The 19,668-nt window shown below is 43.2% G+C and overlaps 2 protein-coding genes across 6 annotated transcripts in view; one reads left to right on the top strand and one right to left on the bottom strand.

Annotated features, from left to right (window-relative positions):
- Positions 1-231: 231 nt before the first annotated feature.
- Positions 232-17,702, bottom strand: LOC109907550 (cell division control protein 42 homolog). Of its 3 annotated transcripts, none has more exons than XM_031793646.1 (6): positions 17,468-17,702; positions 15,668-15,772; positions 4,036-4,108; positions 3,519-3,628; positions 1,563-1,760; positions 232-1,244 (listed from the first exon to the last, which is right to left on the bottom strand). In XM_031793646.1, exons 2-6 carry the CDS (start codon positions 15,770-15,772, stop codon positions 1,155-1,157), a joined length of 576 nt encoding a protein of 191 aa, XP_031649506.1. In that variant the 5' UTR covers positions 17,468-17,702; the 3' UTR covers positions 232-1,154. The 3 variants fall into 3 exon arrangements, with proteins under 3 accessions (XP_031649506.1, XP_031649508.1, XP_031649507.1); XM_031793648.1 differs by having other exon boundaries at positions 1,587-1,760; positions 17,468-17,577; XM_031793647.1 differs by having other exon boundaries at positions 17,372-17,518.
- The window catches only part of LOC109907549 (gamma-enolase-like), a 22,743-nt gene continuing 20,561 nt past the window's right edge, over positions 17,487-19,668 (top strand). For 2 of the 3 annotated variants that reach the window (XR_004203599.1, XM_020505572.2), the window contains exon 1: positions 17,487-17,595. Coding sequence is in view for 1 of the 3 variants with exons in the window: in XM_020505572.2 (XP_020361161.1) it covers positions 17,586-17,595 (10 nt within the window). In the remaining 2 variants the exon portion in view is untranslated. Of the gene's footprint in view, positions 17,711-19,668 lie in introns of all 3 variants that reach the window. The other variant, XM_020505576.2, reaches the window with a different exon arrangement.

Genomic DNA, 19,668 nt, shown 5'->3' with positions numbered 1-19,668 from the left:
GCTCTAATTACATTGGTAACCAGCTTAGAATAGCAATAAGGCACCTCTGGGTATTGTGATGTATGGCCAATATACCACAGCTAAGGGCTGTGTCCTAGCACTCTGTGTTGCGTCGTGCATAAGAACAGCTCTTAGCCGTGGTATATTGGCCATATACCACACCCCCCCGGGCCTTATTGTTTAATTATAGTATGCTTTATGGGGAAATTGAGAAGAGTTCAAAGTTAGAGACCATTTTCAAGTTATTTTTTATTTATTTCAAACAACTGGATGATGCGTCAATACAGCTATTACTGTTACTCATAACCATTATTGCTATTTGCTGTTATTACTACTGACATCACAACCAGCTACGTAGTCATTAGAGGCATATTATGATTGTTATGTCAAATGAAACCAGTGACACTCAACACATTGGCACACAACCATAAAAAATACAAATAAAAACACGGAAATAAAGGGGCAAAAAAATACTCTTATTATCGTCATTAATATACCATCATCTCTAAAACAATAAATGTAAAAAAAAAAAAGCAAGTGGAAATTCAGTTCATGTTAGGGGGCAGTGAAATCCCAAGAGGAATAAAAAGCACTTGTAGTTTCCATGGGAGCAGTGATGTCAGATAGTGGGTGAAGAAGAAGAGTTCAGTTGTGGGTTGAAGGGAGTAAAGCACTGGCGCCTGTGTGCGTCTAGATTGCACAGATTAAGCACATTTTTCCAGTCAGTTTTTAAGTATCATCAAACACAAAATAAACTCCACACAGTCTCTTCCTCCTTTTGTCTAACTTATTTTGTTTGTACTGTAACTTTAAGGCAATAGAGGTTTCAAAACCTTGTCTCTTCCCTATATTGCTCTGTCGGTCTCCTTTTAAGAAGGACTTTTCTGGTCTGGAAGAGAATTGATCAGCTTGTTACAAGAAACATAGATATACATTCTATTACATATTAGGATGTATTTCTAGGTCTCTGTTACCTATCCACGCAACGTCGCCCCTCCCCACCTGTATCGCTGAAGGCACTATTAAACAAATGTCTCACTCGTCCTCTCTTTCTCCCTCCCTTTACACCCCTCCCAGCTTTGTCTGTTCTCCGTGTCTGCCTGTCTCCCCCCGTCTGGTCTTTCCCCTGGCTCTTAGGCCCAATTAAACATTTCTTATAAGAGTGCGCAGCGTTTCTTGGGCTTGGTCTCTGGCGGCTCCAGCGCGGCCAAGATGGCCTCATCAAACACGTTCTTCAGACCTCGCTGAGAGAGAGAGAGAGAGAGAGAGAAGTAAATTTACTCATTGATCCACTATTCTAGTTTCACAATGTCCACAGTTGCACTATGAAAGGCTGTCGACATTCGCCATCATCCGCTAGTAGTTCCTAGTGAGAAAGTATGACATCAAGACAACGAAGGACAGAGGTCGACAGAGTAAGAGGAAGTTACTTTTCAGAAACCATTCAAGTCACTTACACCCACCATTTCCTGTTTTACCTGAATGAGGGCCAGAGACTTAGTAGATAGATATTGTGTCTCTTGCCCACGTGTACACACACACACACACACACACACACACACCTGGGTGAGGGCGGAGCACTCAACGTATTTGACGGCCCGGAGGTCCCGGCACAGTTTGTCTCCGCTCTCAGGGGCCAGGGGCCGCTGCTTGTTCTTAGCCAGCTTCTCCACTGTGTTGCTGTCGTCCCTCAGGTCCATCTGGGTGCCCACCAGCAGGAAGGGTGTACGCGGACAATGGTGGGAGATCTCTGGGACCCACTGTGGGAGAGGGGGGGGGGGTATATTAGGATCACACCCAGGTTTTGATCCTGGGTAATACAGTGGGGCAAAAAAGTATTTAGTCAGCCACCAATTGTGCAAGTTCTCCCACTTAAAAAGATGGAGGCCTGTAATTTTCATCATAGGTACACTTCAACTATGACAGACAAAATGAGAAGAAAAAAAGAAATCCAGAAAATTACATTAGGATTTTTAATGAATTTATTTGCAAATGATGGTGGAAAATAAGTATTTGGTCAAAAACAAAAGTTTATCTCAATACTTTGTTATATACCCTTTGTTGGCAATGACAGAGGTCAAACGTTTTCTGTAAGTCTTCACAAGGTTTTCACACACTGTTGCTGGTATTTTGGCCCATTCCTCCATGCAGATCTCCTCTAGAGCAGTGATGTTTTGGGACTGTTGCAACACAGACTTTAAACTCCCTCCAAAGATTTTCTATGGGGTTGAGATCTGGAGACTGGCTAGGCCACTCCAGGACCTTCAAATGCTTCTTACGAAGCCACTCCTTCGTTGCCCGGGCGGTGTGTTTGGGATCATTGTCATGAAGAAAGACCCAGCCACGTTTCATCTTCAATGCCCTTGCTGATGGTAGGCTTTGTTACTTTGGTCCCAGCTCTCTGCAGGTCATTCAATAGGTCCCCCCGTGTGGTTCTGGGATTTTTGCTCACCGTTCTTGTGATCATTTTGACCCCACGGGGTGAGATCTTGTATGGAGCAGCTCAAATAAAACCAAGAAAAATTACAGCATGACACATGAAGGTCAGTCAATCGAGAAAATGTCAAGAACTTCAAGTTTCTTCAAGTACAGTCGCAAAAACCATCAAGCACTGATGAAAGTGGCTCTCATGAGGACAGCCACAGGAAAGGAAGACCCAGAGTTTGCTGCAGAGGATAAGTTCATTAGAGTTACCAGCCTTAGAAATCGGCAATTATTGCAGCCCAAATAAATAAATGCTTCACATAGTTCAAGTAAAAGACATATAAACATCAACTGTTCCGAGGAGACTGCGTGAATCAGGCCTTCGAATTGCTGCAAAGACCCGCTGTGTCTTTGTGAGACGCGGAGTTGGTGAACGGATGATCTCCGCATGTGTGATTCCCACCTTGAAGCATGGAGGAGGTGATGTGATGGTGCTTTGCTGGTGACACAGTCAATGATTTATTTAGAATTCAAGGCACACTTAACCAGTATGGCTACCACAGCATTCTGCAGCGATACGCCATCCCATCTGGTTTGCGCTTAGTGGGACTATCATTTGTTTTTCAACAGGACAATGACACAACACACCTCCAGGCTGTGTAAGGGCTATTTGACCAAAGGGACTGATGGAGTGCTGCATCAGATGACCTGGCTTCCACAATCACCCGACCTCAACCCAATTGAGATGGTTTGGGATGAGTTGGACTGAAGAGTGAAGGAAAAGCAGCCAACAAATACTAAGCATATATGGGAACTCCTTCAAGACTGTTAGAAAAGCATTCCAGGTGACTACCTCATGAAGCTGGTTGAGAGAATGCCAAGAGTGCACAAAGCTGTCATCATGGCAAAGGGGAGAAAAAGAACATTAACCCCAACTAACAAAACACACACAATGCTATGTTTACAGAGAAACCTAGGTGTAAAGACATGGGCTTGAAAACACAAGTCACACGTGTGTGTTGTGTTTTGGGAAGGGCAGAAAACAAATTTATGTTCTAGCAAATGGACAATAAAGTTGTATTCCACACACACACCTTCTCACGGACGTTCTCAAAAGAGGAAGGTGATACAACAGAGAAGCACACCAGGAAGACATCTGTCTGAGGGTAGCTGAGTGGTCGCAGTCTGTCATAGTCCTCCTGACCTGGGGAGGGCGACAGAGAGAGACAGCAACATTTTTTGGGATTTTACGTCAAGGATACCTTTCATATGCAAGGAAAAGTCTAAATAACACAACTACACAATGGACTCTACATGATCTAGTTTATATTTGAGCTTGGTGGACTAACACAAGCAGACTAACCCACAAACACAAAAACTTGTTTATACACGATGGTAAATGCTATAACTACATAGGCTAGTTACCCATGCAATGTTAAATGCTTAGATGCCTTGAGAGAAACAGGATCCGTAAGCACCGTGTGAAAGTAAAACAGGCAGACCATGGTATTACAAGTCGAGGCTCAAGACACTGTAGTTAGGAAGCACTCACGTAGAGAGAGAGAGAGAGAGAGAGAGAGAGAGAGACAGAGAGCGGCCATTTTGTTTTACCTGCTGTATCGAACAGCCCCAGAGTGTAGGGCTCCCCTCCGATCATCACTGTCACTGCATAGTTATCAAACACCTGAGGAAGAGACAGATAGAGGATCAATCATTAGGGATTTCATAACATGTAGAGGTTTGATTTTATATTTACCATAATTTCCGGACTATAAGCCGCTACTTTATTCCCACACGTTGAACCTCGCGGTTTATACAATGACGCGGCTAATTTATGGATTTTTCCCGCTTTCGCAAGATTCATGCCGCCGCCAAAAAACTGAGCACCGTCACATAATGTGACGTAAATCGAGGGCGCTCAAACTTCCCATCATTCTGATTACGGTAGTAATTTTGTCACCCTCATCATGGCAAAGACACGGAGAAATGCATATGATGCAGCTTTCAAGTTGAAAGCGATCGATCTGGCTGTTAGAAAAGGAAATAGAGCTGCTGCATGGGAGCTTGGCCTTAATGAGTCGATTATAAGACTTTGTAAACAGCAGCGTGCAAAAAGACAACAAACCTTTCAGAGGGAAGAAAAGCAGATGGCCCAAAGTATTTGCAGCCACTCAACATCAGTGTAAATCGTGCATTTAAGGTGGCGCTCCGTGTTCAGTGGGAGGCTTGGATGACAAGTGGGGAGAAATCCTTCACTAAAACGGGCCGCATGCGAAGAGCAACTTATGGTCAAGTCTGCCAGTGGGTCCTGACAGCGTGGAGCATTGTCAAAAAATCCACTATCGTCAACGGGTTTCGAAAGGCTGGACTGCTGCGTGTTGAAGGGGCAGCATGAGCTCAGCGGGTTATTTGCCTCCGGATGAAAGTGAGGAGAGCGACAATGAAAACGATCCAACATCGGATGAAGCAATTCTGAGGCTATTCAACTCCGACACCGAATGAGATGACTTCAGTGGTTTCAGTGCACAGGAGGAGGCTTGGTAGGCTACTGTTTTAATTTTTGTTACAAGCCGTGTTTCGTTAAAGCCTATTTATTTTTGTTACAAGCCGTGTTTCGTTTAAAGGCTGTGTAAAGTTCATTTGTTTCAATGTACCGGTAGGCACCTGCGGCTTATAGACATGTGCGGCTTATTTATGTACAAAATACATATTTTTTAATAATTCAGTGGGTGCGGTTTATATTCAGGTGCGCTTAATAGTCCAGCAATTACGGTATTTTAGTATTTATTTATTTTAGTATTTATTTTCCAGTAAAAAATATTTTTTTAAATCATACACAGCATACTTTTTTTTTTTAAGTGACAGGGATATCACAAAAAAGTCCGACTTATATATATTTTTAGGGACGACAATGGAAATGTGTATATTTTTAAATGGCGATTGAAAAGTCTCTCTAGTAAATCGGTTCTGGATAATGGTAAGGGAGTTGAGGCAGTGGGCTGGAAAGGCAGTATAGCTTGAGTGGAGGGCATCGTCGGTACATCCAGGGAGAAACAAATACAGGCCCGGAGCGTTTCGTCAGGGCACCAACACGGGTTTCTCTGACCTTCAGTTCATCCGTAGCAGCCACTTCTCTGCAGGTACTGGTCCTCCATTGCCGAAAATGTGGCAACTGGGTAATGCCACGGCTGCTGAAAAAGCGCTCAAGGAAGACTCCACACGGATAGTAGTTAGGAACCAGTCCTTTAGCCTTCTCTGCCATCCCTGGACATTGCATGCAGTTGTTGTCGTCAATTCCAAGCAGATTAAAAAAATCAAAAAACGTGCTGCATTACTTCAAACCAAATAGCCAGCTACATACGGTGCATTCGGAAAGTATTCAGACCCCTGGACTTTCCCACATTTTGTTACGTTACAGCCTTATTCAAAAAAAGCATTGGACATGATTTGGAAAGGTGCACACTTGAGTTGACAGTGCATGTTCAGAGCAAAAACCAAGCCATGAGGTTGAAGGAATTGTCCTTAGAGCTCCGAGACAGGATTGTGTCGAGGCACAGATCTGGGGAAGGGTACCAAAACATTTCTGTAGCATTGAAGGTCCCACAAAAAACATAGTGGCCTCCATCATTCTTAAATGGATGAAGTTTGGAACCACCAAGACTCTTCCTAGAGCTGACTGCCAGGCTAAACTGAGCAATGGGGGAGAAGGGCCTTGGTCAGAGAGGTGACCAAGAACCCGATAGTCACTGACAGAGCTCCAGAGTTCCTCTGTGGAGATGGAAGAACCTTCCAGAAGGACAACCATCTCTGCAGCACTCTACCAATCAAGCCTTTATGGTAGTGGCCAGACGGAAGCCTCTCTTCAGTAAAAGGCACAACAGCCTGCTTGGAGTTTGCCAAAAGGCACCTAAAGACGCTCAGACCATGAGTAACAAGATTCTCTGGTCTGATGAAACCAAGATTGAACTCTTTGGCCTGAATGTTAAGCGTCATGTCTGGAGGAAACATGGCACCATCCCTACGGTGAAGCATGGTGGTGGCAGGATCATGCTGTGGGGATGTTTTTCAGCGGCAGTGACTGGGGACACTAGTCAGGTTTGAGCGAAAGATGAACGGAGCAAAATATAAGTCCATGAATGTCCTTGAGTGGCCAAGCCAGAGCCCGGAGTTGAATCCCATCGAACATCTCTGGAGACACCTGAACAAAATACAGGCCTTTGGCTTTTAAGCACTGCCTCCATATTCATCAGATAGTTATTTGGTTGCCATGATGACCATTAGGTAGCCTAGGCGGAGAGCTCTGCCTAGGCCTACAGTGCATTCGGAAAGTATTCAGACCCCTTCACCTTTTCCACATTTTGTTACGTTCAACCTTATTCTAAAATGTATTAAATCATTTACCCCCTCAATCAAAACACAATACCCCATAATGACTAAGCAAAAACAGTAGATACATTTTAGCAAATTTGATACAAGTAAAAAAATATCACATTTACATAAGTATTCAGACCCTTTACTCAATTTCTTTATTTCACCTTTATTTAACCAGGTAGGCTAGTTGAGAACAAGTTCTCCTTTACAACTGCGACCTTGCCAAGATAAAGCAAAGCAGTGCGACAAACAACACCAGAGTTACACATGGAATAAACAAACATACAGTCAATAATACAATAGAAAAAGTCTATATACAGTGTGTGCAAATGAGGTAGGATAAGGGAGGTAAGGCAATAAATAGGCCATAGTGGCAAACTAATTATAGCAATTAAACACTGGAGTGATAGATGTGTGCAAGTAGAGATACTGGGGTGCAAAGGAGCAAAATAATAACAGTATGAGGATGAGGTAGTTGGATGGGCTATTTACAGATGAGCTATGTGCAGTGATCTGTGAGCTGCTCTGACAGCTGGTGCTTACAGCTAGTGAGGGAGATATGAGTCTCCAGTTTCAGTGATTTTTGCAGGTCGTTCCAGTCATTGGCAGCAGAGTATTGGAAGGAAGGTGGCCAAAGGAGGAATTGGCTTTGGGGGTGACCAGTGAGATATACCTGCTGGAGCACGTGCTACGAGTGGGTGCTGCTATGGTGACCAGTGAGCTGAGATAAGGCAGGGCTTTACCTAGAAACAACTTATTCATGACCTGGAGCCAGTGGGTTTGGTAACGGATATGAAGCGAGGGCCAGCCAACGAGAGCATACAGGTCGCAGTGGTGGGTAGGATATGGGGCTTTGGTGACAAAACAGATGGGACTTTGATAGACTGCATCCAATTTGCTGGGTAGAGTGGATCGGTAGGATAGTCAGTTTTACAAGGGTATGTTTGGCAGCATGAGTGGAGGCTTTGTTGCGAAATAGGAAGCCGATTCTAGATTTAATTTTGTATTGGAGATGCTTAATGTCAGTCTGGAAGGAGAGCTTACAGTCTAACCAGACACCTAGGTATTTGTAGTTGTCCACATATTCTAAGTCAGAACAGTCCAGAGTAGTGATGCTGGACAGCGATCGGTTGAAGAGCATGCATTTAGTTTAACTTGCATTTAAGAGCAGTTGGAGGTCACAGAAAAAGAGAGTTGTATGGCATTGAAGCTCGTCTGGAGGTTAGTTAACACAGTGTCCAAAAAAGGGCCAGAAGTGTACAGACTGGTGTTGTCTGTGTAGAGGTGGATCAGAGAATCACCTGCAGCAAGAGTGACATCATTGATGTATACAGAGAAGAGTCGGCCCGAGGATTGAACCCTATGGCACCCCCATAGAGACTTAAATTAAAGAGCACAACTCTCCAGCGTGCCAGTGGCCATCGAAGGTGAGCATTTGCCCACTGAAGTTGGTTACGACGTCGAACTGCAGTCAGGTCAAGACAATGAGCACGCAGATGAGCTTCCCTAAGACGGTTTCTGATAGTTTGTGCCAAAATTCATCGGTTGTGCAAACCCATAGTTTCATCAGCTGTCCGGGTGGCTGGTCTCAGACGATCCCGCAGGTGAAGAAGCCGGATGTGGAGGTCCTAGGCTGGCATGGTTAGACATGGTCTGCGGTTGTGAGGGCCGGTTGGACGTACTTCCAAATTCTCTAAAAAGACGTTGAAGGTGGCTTATGGTAGAGAAATGAACATTAAATTATCTGGCAACAGCTCTGGTGGACATTCCTGTAGTCAGCATGCCAATTGCACACTCCCTCAAAGCTTGAGACATCTGTGGAATTGTGTTGTGTGACAAAACTGCTAATTTTATAGTGGCTTTCTATTGTCCCCAGGACAAGGTGCACCTGTGTAATGATCATGCTGTTTTAAATCAGCTTCTTGATATGCCACACCTGTCAGATGGTTGGACTCACAGTAGGCCTACATCAATTCATTGATTAGGATCTCCATTAGCTGACTCCAATGGTGACAGCTAGTCTCAATGGGGTCCGACACATAACGAAAAATACATTACCATCCCTGTACTTTAGATGTGTGTGCTTTTGTGAAATTGTTAGATATTACTGCACTGTTGGAGATATACACAAGCATTTCGCTACACCCGCAATAACATCTGCTAAACACATGTGTGTGACCATTTCAATTTGAATACAGACAAAAGACTTTACAATTGAAATACATTTACATGTAGTGTGTATGTATGTGTGTGTGTTGGTTTGGTTTACATCAAATCAAATTTTATTGGTCACATACACATAGTTAGTAGATGTTAATGCGAGTGTAGCAAAATGCTTGTGCTTCTAGTTCCGACCGAGCAGTAATATCTAACAAGTAATCTAACAATTTCACAACAACTACCTTACACACACACACACACACACACACACACGTGTGTGTAAAATAATGAATAAGAATATAATATATGGATGAGCGATGTGTGTGTGTGCATCCATCAGTTACAAATACATACACACAAGTAGGTCACATGGGGGAGAGGCGTTGTGCCGTGAGGTGTTACTTTATTTGTTTCTTTTTAAAAACAGGTTTGCAGTTCACTTAAAATACTGTACGTTTCCTTGAATTTGTTCTGGGACTGGGGACTTTGAAAAGACCCCTGGTGGCATGTCTGGTGGGGTAAGTGTGTGAGTTAGTGCTGTGTGTAAGTTGACTATGCAAACAATTAGGAATTTCCAACACATGTATGTTTCTTATAAAAACCAGGAAGTCACGCAGTCAGTCTTTCCTCAACTCTCAACCAAGAGAGACTGGCATGCGTAGTATTTAGATTAACCCTCTGATTACAATGAAGACAACACGTTCTGGGCCAGCTGGAGCTTAACTATGTCTTTCTTTGTTGCACTTGACCATATGACTGGACAATAACAATAACTGGACTTGCTTTTTGGAGTGTAGTGTCAAAAAAGCAGAGCACCTCTTTATTACGGACAGACCTCTCCCCATCTTTACAACTACTGAATCTATATGGTACAGGTGTGGATACAGGAATATGGTTATGCGGTTTCATAACCTATTTTCATAACTTATATCCCACCCACCCATGTCCTCTGGTCTGATGAAACAAAAATAGAACTGTTTGGCCATAATGACCATTGTTATGTTTGGAGGAAAAAGGGGGAGGCTTCCAAGCTGAAGAACACCATCCCATATCGTGGGGGTGCTTTGCTGCAGGAGAGACTGGGGCACTTCACTAAAGAGACGGCATCATGAGGAAGGACAATTATGTGGATATATTGAAGCAACATCTCAAGACATCAGTCAGCTTGTACGCAAATGGGTCTTCCAAATGGACAATGACCCCAAGCATACTTCCAAAGTTGTGGCAAAATGGCTTAAGGACAACAAAGTCAAGGTATTGGGGTGGCCATTACAAAGCCCTGACCTCAATCCCATAGACAATTTGTGGGCAGAACTGAAAAAGTGTGTGCATTCAAGGAGGCCTACAAACCTGACGACTCAGTTACACCAGCTCTGTCAGGAGGAATGGGCCAAAATTCACCAAACTTATTGTGGGAAGCTTGTGGAAGGCTACCTGAAACTTTTGACCCAAGTTAAACAATTTAAAAGGCAATGCCACCAAATACTAATTAAGTGTATGTAAACTTCTGACTCACTGGGAATGTGATGAAAGAAATGAAAGATAAAATAAATCATTCTCTCTACTATTACTCTGACATTTCACATTCTTAAAATAAAGTGGTGATCCTAACTGACCTAAGACAGGGAATTTTTTACTAGGATTAAATGTTAGGAATTGTGAAAAACTGAGTTTAAATGTATTTGGCTAAGGTGTATGTAAACTTCCGACATCAACTGTATGTACATACATACACATGAAAACCCCTCACTTTGGTTCCCTTGACAGAACAGTGTATGGTACTTACAGTGGTAGGTGGTCAAAGGGAACCATGTCGTCAACTAAGTAAACCCTGATTTATACCACATGTACGCATGGAAGAACTACAAGTAGCTACACAAAATGGTATTGGGTAGAGAAACTACGTAGACTCGTGCAGCCCAGTCATTCATAACTTGACGCAATAATGCCATTTTGCGTAGCGTGCTTGTGTTGCGTACGTAGGGTATCAGAATGTTTCACAGCGTTCTTGTTCCTCTTTAGGGGACTCCCTGTATAGACAAAGAAGCCACATACTGTTCAGTAAAAATTAGGAACTGTTTGACTCAGCTCATCTATAATGTGCTGATGAAACCACTGTGCTTCGTGCTGAATTGCATTGCCATTTCTCGTTTTTTTTTGTCTCCGTCGCACAATACTGCGTAGACAGTGACTACCGAAGGGCAGGTTCACGGGCGGTATCATTTTCAAGCTTTTTGTGTAGGTCAGAAAACTTTGAAGGAAAATTGTAACCCTGTGCTCAAAACACATCATCTCTTTAAACCAACCGGTGTTTCTCCCACCATTACATAGGTGGGTTCCAGAAAGTGACAAATTGCTGTAGGGAGTTCTTGACGTTGCTTTGGGAAAATGTAGACTAGCGTGAAACACTAAATCACTGCTGCCATTTTTAGGTGTTCTATTTGAAAGGAGTCTTATGGCTGTCACCTGGGAATTAATAACAGTGTTAACTACTATTACTTTATTGTACATGTTTGTCTTTGTAGTGTGGAGCTTGAGGGTCATTCCCTCAATTTGGGTGGGAGATTCCTGACATTCCTGCCTTGTGTAGTCACGAAACCACCAATTTACCTTCTTCCCTGGCTGTCCACTCCCTGTTTCACCTCAGGCCTCATCCTAGTCCATTCTTACACTTGAGTTTGAGCCTCCCCAGGCGACAAGGAGAGGAAGCTATTTCAGACCATTGAGATGCACCCACAAGTAGGGGTGTAATGGTTCACCAAACCCACCTGTTGCTGTTTTGGGGTCACGGTTCAGTTTTCGGTACAGCAGAAAAATAAAATTCCAACAGTTACTTTAGTTAGCAAAATTCAAAAGCACCCTATTTGTGGCACAGTTTCTGTGACATCATTCACAATGTTCCTGGCATTGCCTTTTAGCCATCAAGTAGAGGTCTAAAAAGTTGGACACATTCCGAAATGGACCTGGGGCATTCCCACCAAGACAAATGTGCATAAATATATTTTTCAATACAGAGATCTTTTCCGAACAGACCCGAGGGTGACCAGTTCTGTATAGACGTGGTCGGATCAGAGTGAGGGAAGCAGCAGAAAAGTCCACTTGTAAGCTATTTTATTAACCAGAGCTGATACAGCGTGAAGGAGAGTAGGCGGAGGACAGACCATGCGGCGTGTGTCCTGTGATCGGGAGCAAGGAAGTGAAACGGGAGCAAGGAAGGCGGGACAGGCAGCAACCAACCGAGCCAACTTGCGCGAGTAGACCAACTTGTCATAGCTAGGTTATTTATCATCCAATATAATTACGTAGTACCTCTCGACTGCATCAAACCGAGAGAAGCTAGTTGGCTAAAATAGCTAGCTACCTCTCGACTGCATCAAACCAAGAGAAGCTAGTTGGCTAAAATAGCTAGCTAAGAGCTAGCTAGGCTAATTGAGTCTGCATGCACTTTCTTCCTGTCCTACAGTTAGTTACAAATAACACATAGCATATACTTCTCATTTAAACTAATTCCATCTTTCATTGATTAGATCATCTCCTAACTTGCTTTGCCACACACGGAGGCTCTATGACTTGGCGCTTTGATGACTTGGCGCTTTGATGACTTGTGATTGGCCGACAAAAGCAAGCTACACGCCCCACTCTGCATAGGCTATTCTCGTTGAGCAGTGGAGAACATAATATTAGCTTTTTATCCACAACTCTCTGTCCATCGCCATTGTAGTTGACTGTAAAGCCAAAATGTTCCTAAACTGCAGATTTAAATTCTGGTTAATCGTTCCCACCACTCACCATCTACAGAGTTCCCGGCTACACCTCAGAGGTTAGTTTAAATTAAGATTCAAATTTTAATTACAACATGCGCATAGGCTGTAGTTGTTTTAATGGAATTCCATACATTTTTCCCACTCAGATTTACTCACAAGTCAATGGCATACAACGCAGCATAGGCATAACCTAGAGTTTAATTTTTTTAAATGTTAAATTAGAATGCATTAATTCGGGTTCACAGTGCATACCGAACAGAGGTCCCGGTACTGAACGGTTCGGTTGGAATGTGTACCCTTACAGCCCTACCCACAAGTCATGCTTGCTAGAGTTGGGTTGCATCTCAATGGTCTAATATGTCTTCCTCTCCTTGTCACCTTTCCTTTAACTGCACTGAATATTATGTCTTCCTCTCCTTGTCACCTTTCCTTTAACTGCACTGAATATGATTGAACACTAGTGCTACACTGTATACCGAAACCTTTGTACTTTTTTGATACTAGAACATGAAAAGAGGTTCTACTGATTGAGAGAGGATCAAGTCTGTCTATCAGCGAAGCTGATGTCACCTTCTAGCGCGAGCGCACCGTGTCTGCTCCACTTAGTCATTGCTAGCTCTAGCCTGTCCTGAGGAATCCCTGCACTCGCTGGGAGTCTGGGCTGCATCATGTTAACATCTGTGCAGCAAGTGTGTGGAGCTAACACACTTCAATAAAGCAACACGGCATGTAGAAATCTTGCAACTGTTAATTACTGTTCGCAAAACAAAGTTCATCCCAGGCTAGAACACGTCACAATGCAAGAAGATACCGGTAGCTTCCAGCTATTCAGAGCAACTTTTCTTGCTAGCTTCCAGCTGAAGCTCACATCAATTCACTACCCTAGAACTTTGTTTGTGATAATACGCAAACCATAACACACAATATGCTTATTTCAAAGCTGATTGTCACCAAAAACCATACAGTCATATCCCAAAAACTTTATTCATTGGGCAAGTTTGTTTTGCATGGCCCGGTACCCCGGGTTGGTGAAGATTTCTCCTCAGGATCAATGGGATGGTCGAAAAGAGCAAAGCTTGCCGAGCCAGGGCACCGGACGAAGTTAAAAAAATAAAATAAAAAAACTATTTACCCATTCACTTCGTCTTCCTCGCCTCAGTCACGTCTCTCTCACTGTGTGTGTGAATGATGTCATTAGGTCTTAAAGAGCACACTTTGATAAAATAAGAGATTGCTTCTTTTATGCCAATGTTGTTGATAAGTACAATAAAATAAGTCCCAAATGGAAAGAAAACAGATTGTTTTTCCATCTGTGCACTTTGGCTAATATGCCGTCTCTTTTTGCTGTGGTATCGAGTATCGTGATGGTATTGATTATCCTGATACTGAACCTGGAATCGAAGTCAAATTTCTGGTATCGTGACAACACTATTGAATACTGCCTGAATATGAAAGAATTGGAGAGGTGAAAGCAATCTATCATAGGCTTATTTATTTCACCTCTCATGTGTTTTTATACACCAGCGCTGAAAGACGAAAGCGAGGAGGCCCCTTTCGACCCTCACACACCATTGGTCTGCTTATCCGTTATTGGGTTGAGAAACCATGGGAGGCCGCGCTTTTAACGGGAAGTTCAAGTTTAGACATAAAAACAGTGAGGCGTTGGGGCATGCAGTGGAAAGGCGCGGCAGGCAGCACACATTGAAGAGCAACCAAGCAAAGTCAGAAACACATCTCTGATCACCATGACGATAATGTGTTTGGACAGAGCCAGGCCTAACACCATAGAGAATGGTGGGTAAAAAAAAGTAACTGCCTCTCCAAGGGTGACTGTCCACACTACAGCCATATTCAGATGTTTCAACTCCCAAATGCAGTAGTACAAGGACTGTATTCACCAATAAATGAAAGGTTCTAAGAATGCACTACATGCATCTAATATAAGAATACACTAGGCCATTGTAGGTCATCTCAGCCTATTTCTGTACATGTAAGAGTATTTGAATACCTACCAAATCAACCAGTAGCATTGTTTGAGTATGTTGAGTCATCTGCTTATAACTTTTAATAACTTAAATTGCCACGTGATTCTTATGAGAAGAGTGCACTGTAGTGAGTATAGAAGGACAGAGAAATGTCACGGAGACAATTGGGTCTGTTTTACAGGCCAACATGAACACACCTGACTGGACATAGAGGACTGAGTCGACAGACTCTCTCTGCCAGGCTCTGGTACATCACTGTGCTGATTACTGCCAGAGAGATGGGCTTGATAGAAATAGCTACTCATCACACACTGTCTGCAGCACCCCAGTACAGTGCTGGGGTCACTGATAGCTGATATGTGCTAATTGACTGACTAAAATGTTTTCGATTACTAAGTCAGTTTAGCGGCCAGCTACCTGGTTGCAAGTTTGAATCCCCGAGCTGACATGGTACAAATCTGTCGTTCTGCCCCTGAACAAGGCAGTTGAACCACTGTTCCTAGGCCATCATTGAAAATACAAATTTGTTCTTAACGGACATGCCTAGTTAAATAAAGCTAAAATAAAGGTGAAAAGGCTTGTAGCCCGACTGCTTTTTAGTCCATAACCACTTCCATAAGAGTCTGGCTCTTCATCAAAGAGCTACTTTTCAGCTACAAAACAAATACCTTCTCTTATCAAAACCCATTCTATATGTGAGATTCTGCACAGATCAAAAATTACAGACAGTGTGTGGAGGCTTTTGCTCCCGCCCAGCACTACACACACTGGATTCATTCAATAGCGGTTTAAATTTGATTAGTTGAAACAGAAATGTGTTAGAAAATGGTCTGGAACAAACGGCACAAACTGCAGCGGCTCCTGTTGCACACCCCCCTAGTCTAGACACTTGACAAACCCCGACACTTGGCCATGCCCCGCTCAAAGACCTTTCTTGACAACACTCCAATCAATGCCACTCACCGTGGGGACGTATTCCGAGGGGAACTTGTTGGTGGTGTAGGAGATCAACAGGCAGGTCTTTCCCACTGCACCGTCACCCACTACCACACACTTTATGGTCTGCATCTGGATGGAGACAGACAGACAGACAGAAACAGGGTTGAATGTACTGATTGATGCTGGTGAAACTTCAAACCAATCGGGGAAGACATAAAATCTGCAAATGTCTTTTTGGTAGCTGTAGTCATAATTTAGATTAGAGGTATGTGTCATTGGTTTATCTCACTAAGTATAAAATATATTGAGAGGGCAGACACAACCATTGTATGACTCATTGGCCACAGACCCAACAGTGTGTTTGTGAATAACAAGTGGTAAGAATTCCAACCATCTAGATCGCTCAAGTGCACACAATAGGCTGTCAGACACCGTTCACAGCACAAGGCCCTGTGACCAGTATGTTGCTGAGCAACGACTCATATTGTTAAATGCGCTACATGGTCAATAAGCTTTCTGCAATGGCCGTATTGCCTTTACTTTAATGCGGCCTCCGCAGAAGTCAGGCCAAACATGTTTTTTTTGCGCTGCTCCATGACGCGCTGTTGTCAAGGAAGTGACTTTGTATTGATACAGGACCTCCCGCCCTCACATAATCATGTCAATGCGGAGCAATACCGAGCCCTCCGCATTGTTACACAATTTGAGAGGCCAAGGCGATGCGGAACAGAGTGCCTCCAGAGGCCCAGGAATTACGTCACACCACCCATACGGCTCCGCCGACCACACTTTCAGGACAAGCATAAATTGTCTCTTAGAGCAGAGACAAGACCATCTCGTCATTATATAGAGTATCTCTTATTTACATCACCATTTCATCAATGAGGGTCTTGTGATTATTTTGACGGTTGTGGGTTGGGAGTATGACATAAGTAATTAACATCAATGCTAGTCCTAAATGCTTTCCAACAAAAACATACGAAACAAAACAAAAAATGTGACAATGTATCAGACTTAACGTTAACTATCACACGAGGATTGCAGGCAAGCAAACACTGGGGAATAGGCTAGCCAACCTCTAACGTTAAAGAAGCAAGTTATTTCCCTAAAAAAAACGTTATTTACTGTACCATAACATGCATGGATAATATGGGCACAATTATAGCTAGCTTACTAACCAACTTTTTTGTAGCACTTTCAAACCTTGCCAATTGCTACATTGTTGCTTACTAGCTACTGTTAGCTAGCTAACGTTAAGGTTACTGGCTGTCACTTCCGCATACAATGTTCGAGGTAAGGTGATGGTAGCAAGCGAACTAGCCAATAAAAAAAGGGGGGGAAAACACATGTAAAGTTTTGAATCATACTAAATCTCAACTAGAGCTTGCCAAACCGACTAAACAGAGCGTTTTATATCTGGCTAACGTTACCCATCATAGGTCGCTAGGCTAACGTTAGCTTGTTAGCGAGCTAAATCCCAGACGAGGCCTGTAAAACCGTTTCGCCTCAATCATTTTCAGTGCCATGTCATTTTAAAAAAAACAATGAAGTAAAGTAAACAAAAACGATATGCTATTTTCCCAAGCTGCTATGTAGACACATAGCACGTAACGTTAACTGGTTAAAAACAACAAACAAAAGATAGCTAACGTTCTTAGCAGCTAACTTTAGCAAGCTGGTTAGCTAGGTGTCAACTGCTAATGCCGTTGTTTAAAAATAAATACATACACTAAGTTGTTCCAAATGTAAATATGTACTCTTTCTACATAATATACATTTCGCGATTTATCTCAAATCAGACATAGATTGCAAAAGTTTCGCTACCGTATCAATCCAACACAGGCGTTGTCACATCCGGGATTCATACACATGATCACTGTAAAGGAGGCGTTTCATTCAACACAGCCTCCAATATTCTTGAGGTTCATCTGTGGCTCATCATATGGCATTTAGTGAGTATATCTTCTACATTTTATCTACCCTCCCGTTTAGTTATATAAGAAAATCTAGAGAGCCAAAGAGAGAGACGTCCTCCAAAGAGACTACATACATTGTCCTTGGCAAGTGGTGAGACAACCTTGAAAATATTTTATTAGGGCAGGTAGGTGATCTTCAATGGAGAGGGATTGACATTGGCAAAACGTTTTTCACTAAACATAATTAATCAATCTGCGGTATTGATTTACTGATCAGTGCACATTGAGAGTCTAAACGTTCAGGTTCAGAGCAAGCCCGGAACTGAGTCATGCCACAGGAGATTTGAGCTAGGTGAGGCGAGTAAGCACGACTGAATGTTATTCTAGCAGGAGTGAATAACGCATTTTTTTAAACAGTGGGTTACTTGTGAGCATAGTGAATTTTGGGGAGGATCGCTTGCCTGGCAATCCAGATTCCTTGTTCCGGCCAAATGCTAGGCCACACCCACACAAGTAGTTTGGATCTCCCATAGAGATAGTTCATAGAGATAGATAGAGGACACATTTTTGTATCTGTGACATTATATCATCTGTGACAGCATGGGCTGTCACATCTCCATTTTAAAGTAGTTATTTTTCTTCTTAACTATTGGACCATCAAATCAAATCTTATTGGTCACATACACATGATTAGCAGATGTTATTGCGAGTGTAGCGAAATGCTTCTGCTTCTAGTTCCGACAGTGCAGTAACATCTAATAAGTAATATCTAACAATAACACAACAAATCTAAGTAAAGGAATGGAATAAGAATATATAAATATATGGATGAGCAATGATAGAGCGACATAGGCTAAGATGTAATATAATACAGTATATACTTATGAGATGAATAATGCAAGATAAGTAAACATTATTAAAGTGGCATTATTGAAGTTACTAGTGTTCCATTTATTAAAGTGGCCAATGATTTCAAATCTGTATGTAGGCAGCAGCATCTCTGTGTTTAGTGATGGCTGTTTATCAGTCTGATGGCCTTGAGATAGAAGCTGTTTTTCAGTCTCTCGGTCCCAACTGTGATGCACCTGTACTGACCTCGCCTTCTGGATGGTAGCGGGGTTAATAGGCAGAGGCTCGGGTGGTTGTTGTCCTTGATGATCTTTTTGGCCTTCCTGTGACATCGGGTGCAGTAGGTGTCCTGGAGGGCAAGTAGTTTGCCCCTGGTGATGCGTTGTGCAGACCGCACCACACTCGGGAGAGCCCTGCGGTTGTGGGTGGTGCAGTTGACATACCTAGCGGTGATACAGCCTGACAGGATGCTCTCATTGTGCATCTGTAAAAGTTTGTGAGGGTTTTAGGTGACAAGCCACATTTTTTCAGCCTCCTGAGGATGAAGAGGTGCTGTTGCGCCTTCTTCACCACACTGTCTGTGTGGGTGGACCATTTCAGTTTGTCTGTGATGTGTACGCAGAGGAACTTAACTTTCCACCTTCTCCACTGCTGTCCCATCGGTGTGGATAGGGGGGGTGGTTCCTCTGCTGTTTCCTGAAATCCACGATCATCTCCTTTGTTTTGTTGACATTAAGTGAGAGGTTATTTTCCTGACACCATACTCCGAGAGCCTCCACCACCTCCCTGTAGGCTGACTCGTCGTTGTTGGTAATCAAGCCTACTACTGTTGTGTCATCTGCAAACTTGATGATTGAGTTGGAGGTGTGCATGGCCACGTAGTCATGGGTGAAGAGGGAGTACAGGAGTGGGCTGAGCACACACCCTTGTGGGGCCCCAGTGTCGAGGATCAAGCGAGGTGGAGATGTTGTTTCCTACCTTAACCACCTGGGGGGCGGCCCATCAGAAAGTCCAGGACCCAATTGCACAGGGTGGGGTTGAGACCCAGGGCCTCAAACTTAATGATGAGCTTGAAGGGTACTATGGTGTTGAATTCTGAGCTATGCAATGAACAGCATTCTTACATAGGTATTCCTATTGTCCAGATGGGATAGGGCAGTGTGTAGTGTGGTGGCGATTGCAAAGTCTGTGGACCTATTGGGGTGGTAAGCAAATTGAAGTGGGTCTAGGGTGACAGGTAAGGTGGAGGTGATATGATCC

The sequence above is a fragment of the Oncorhynchus kisutch genome, linkage group LG17 (assembly GCF_002021735.2).
Source record: "Oncorhynchus kisutch isolate 150728-3 linkage group LG17, Okis_V2, whole genome shotgun sequence".
Lineage (NCBI taxonomy): Eukaryota > Metazoa > Chordata > Actinopteri > Salmoniformes > Salmonidae > Oncorhynchus > Oncorhynchus kisutch.
Note: the sequence above shows the minus strand (reverse complement) of the source record. Positions and strands in the feature narration are given on the sequence as shown.

Coding starts and splice junctions, on each gene's coding strand:
- LOC109907550 (XM_031793646.1), bottom strand. CDS start 15,772: ATGCAGACCATAAAGTGTGTGGTAGTGGGTGACGGTGCAGTGGGAAAG. Junction 3,629..4,035: donor GGGGCTGTTCGATACAGCAG/GTAAAACAAAAT, acceptor CGCCCTCCCCAG/GTCAGGAGGACTATGACAGA. Junction 1,761..3,518: donor TTGAGAACGTCCGTGAGAAG/GTGTGTGTGTGG, acceptor CCTCTCCCACAG/TGGGTCCCAGAGATCTCCCA.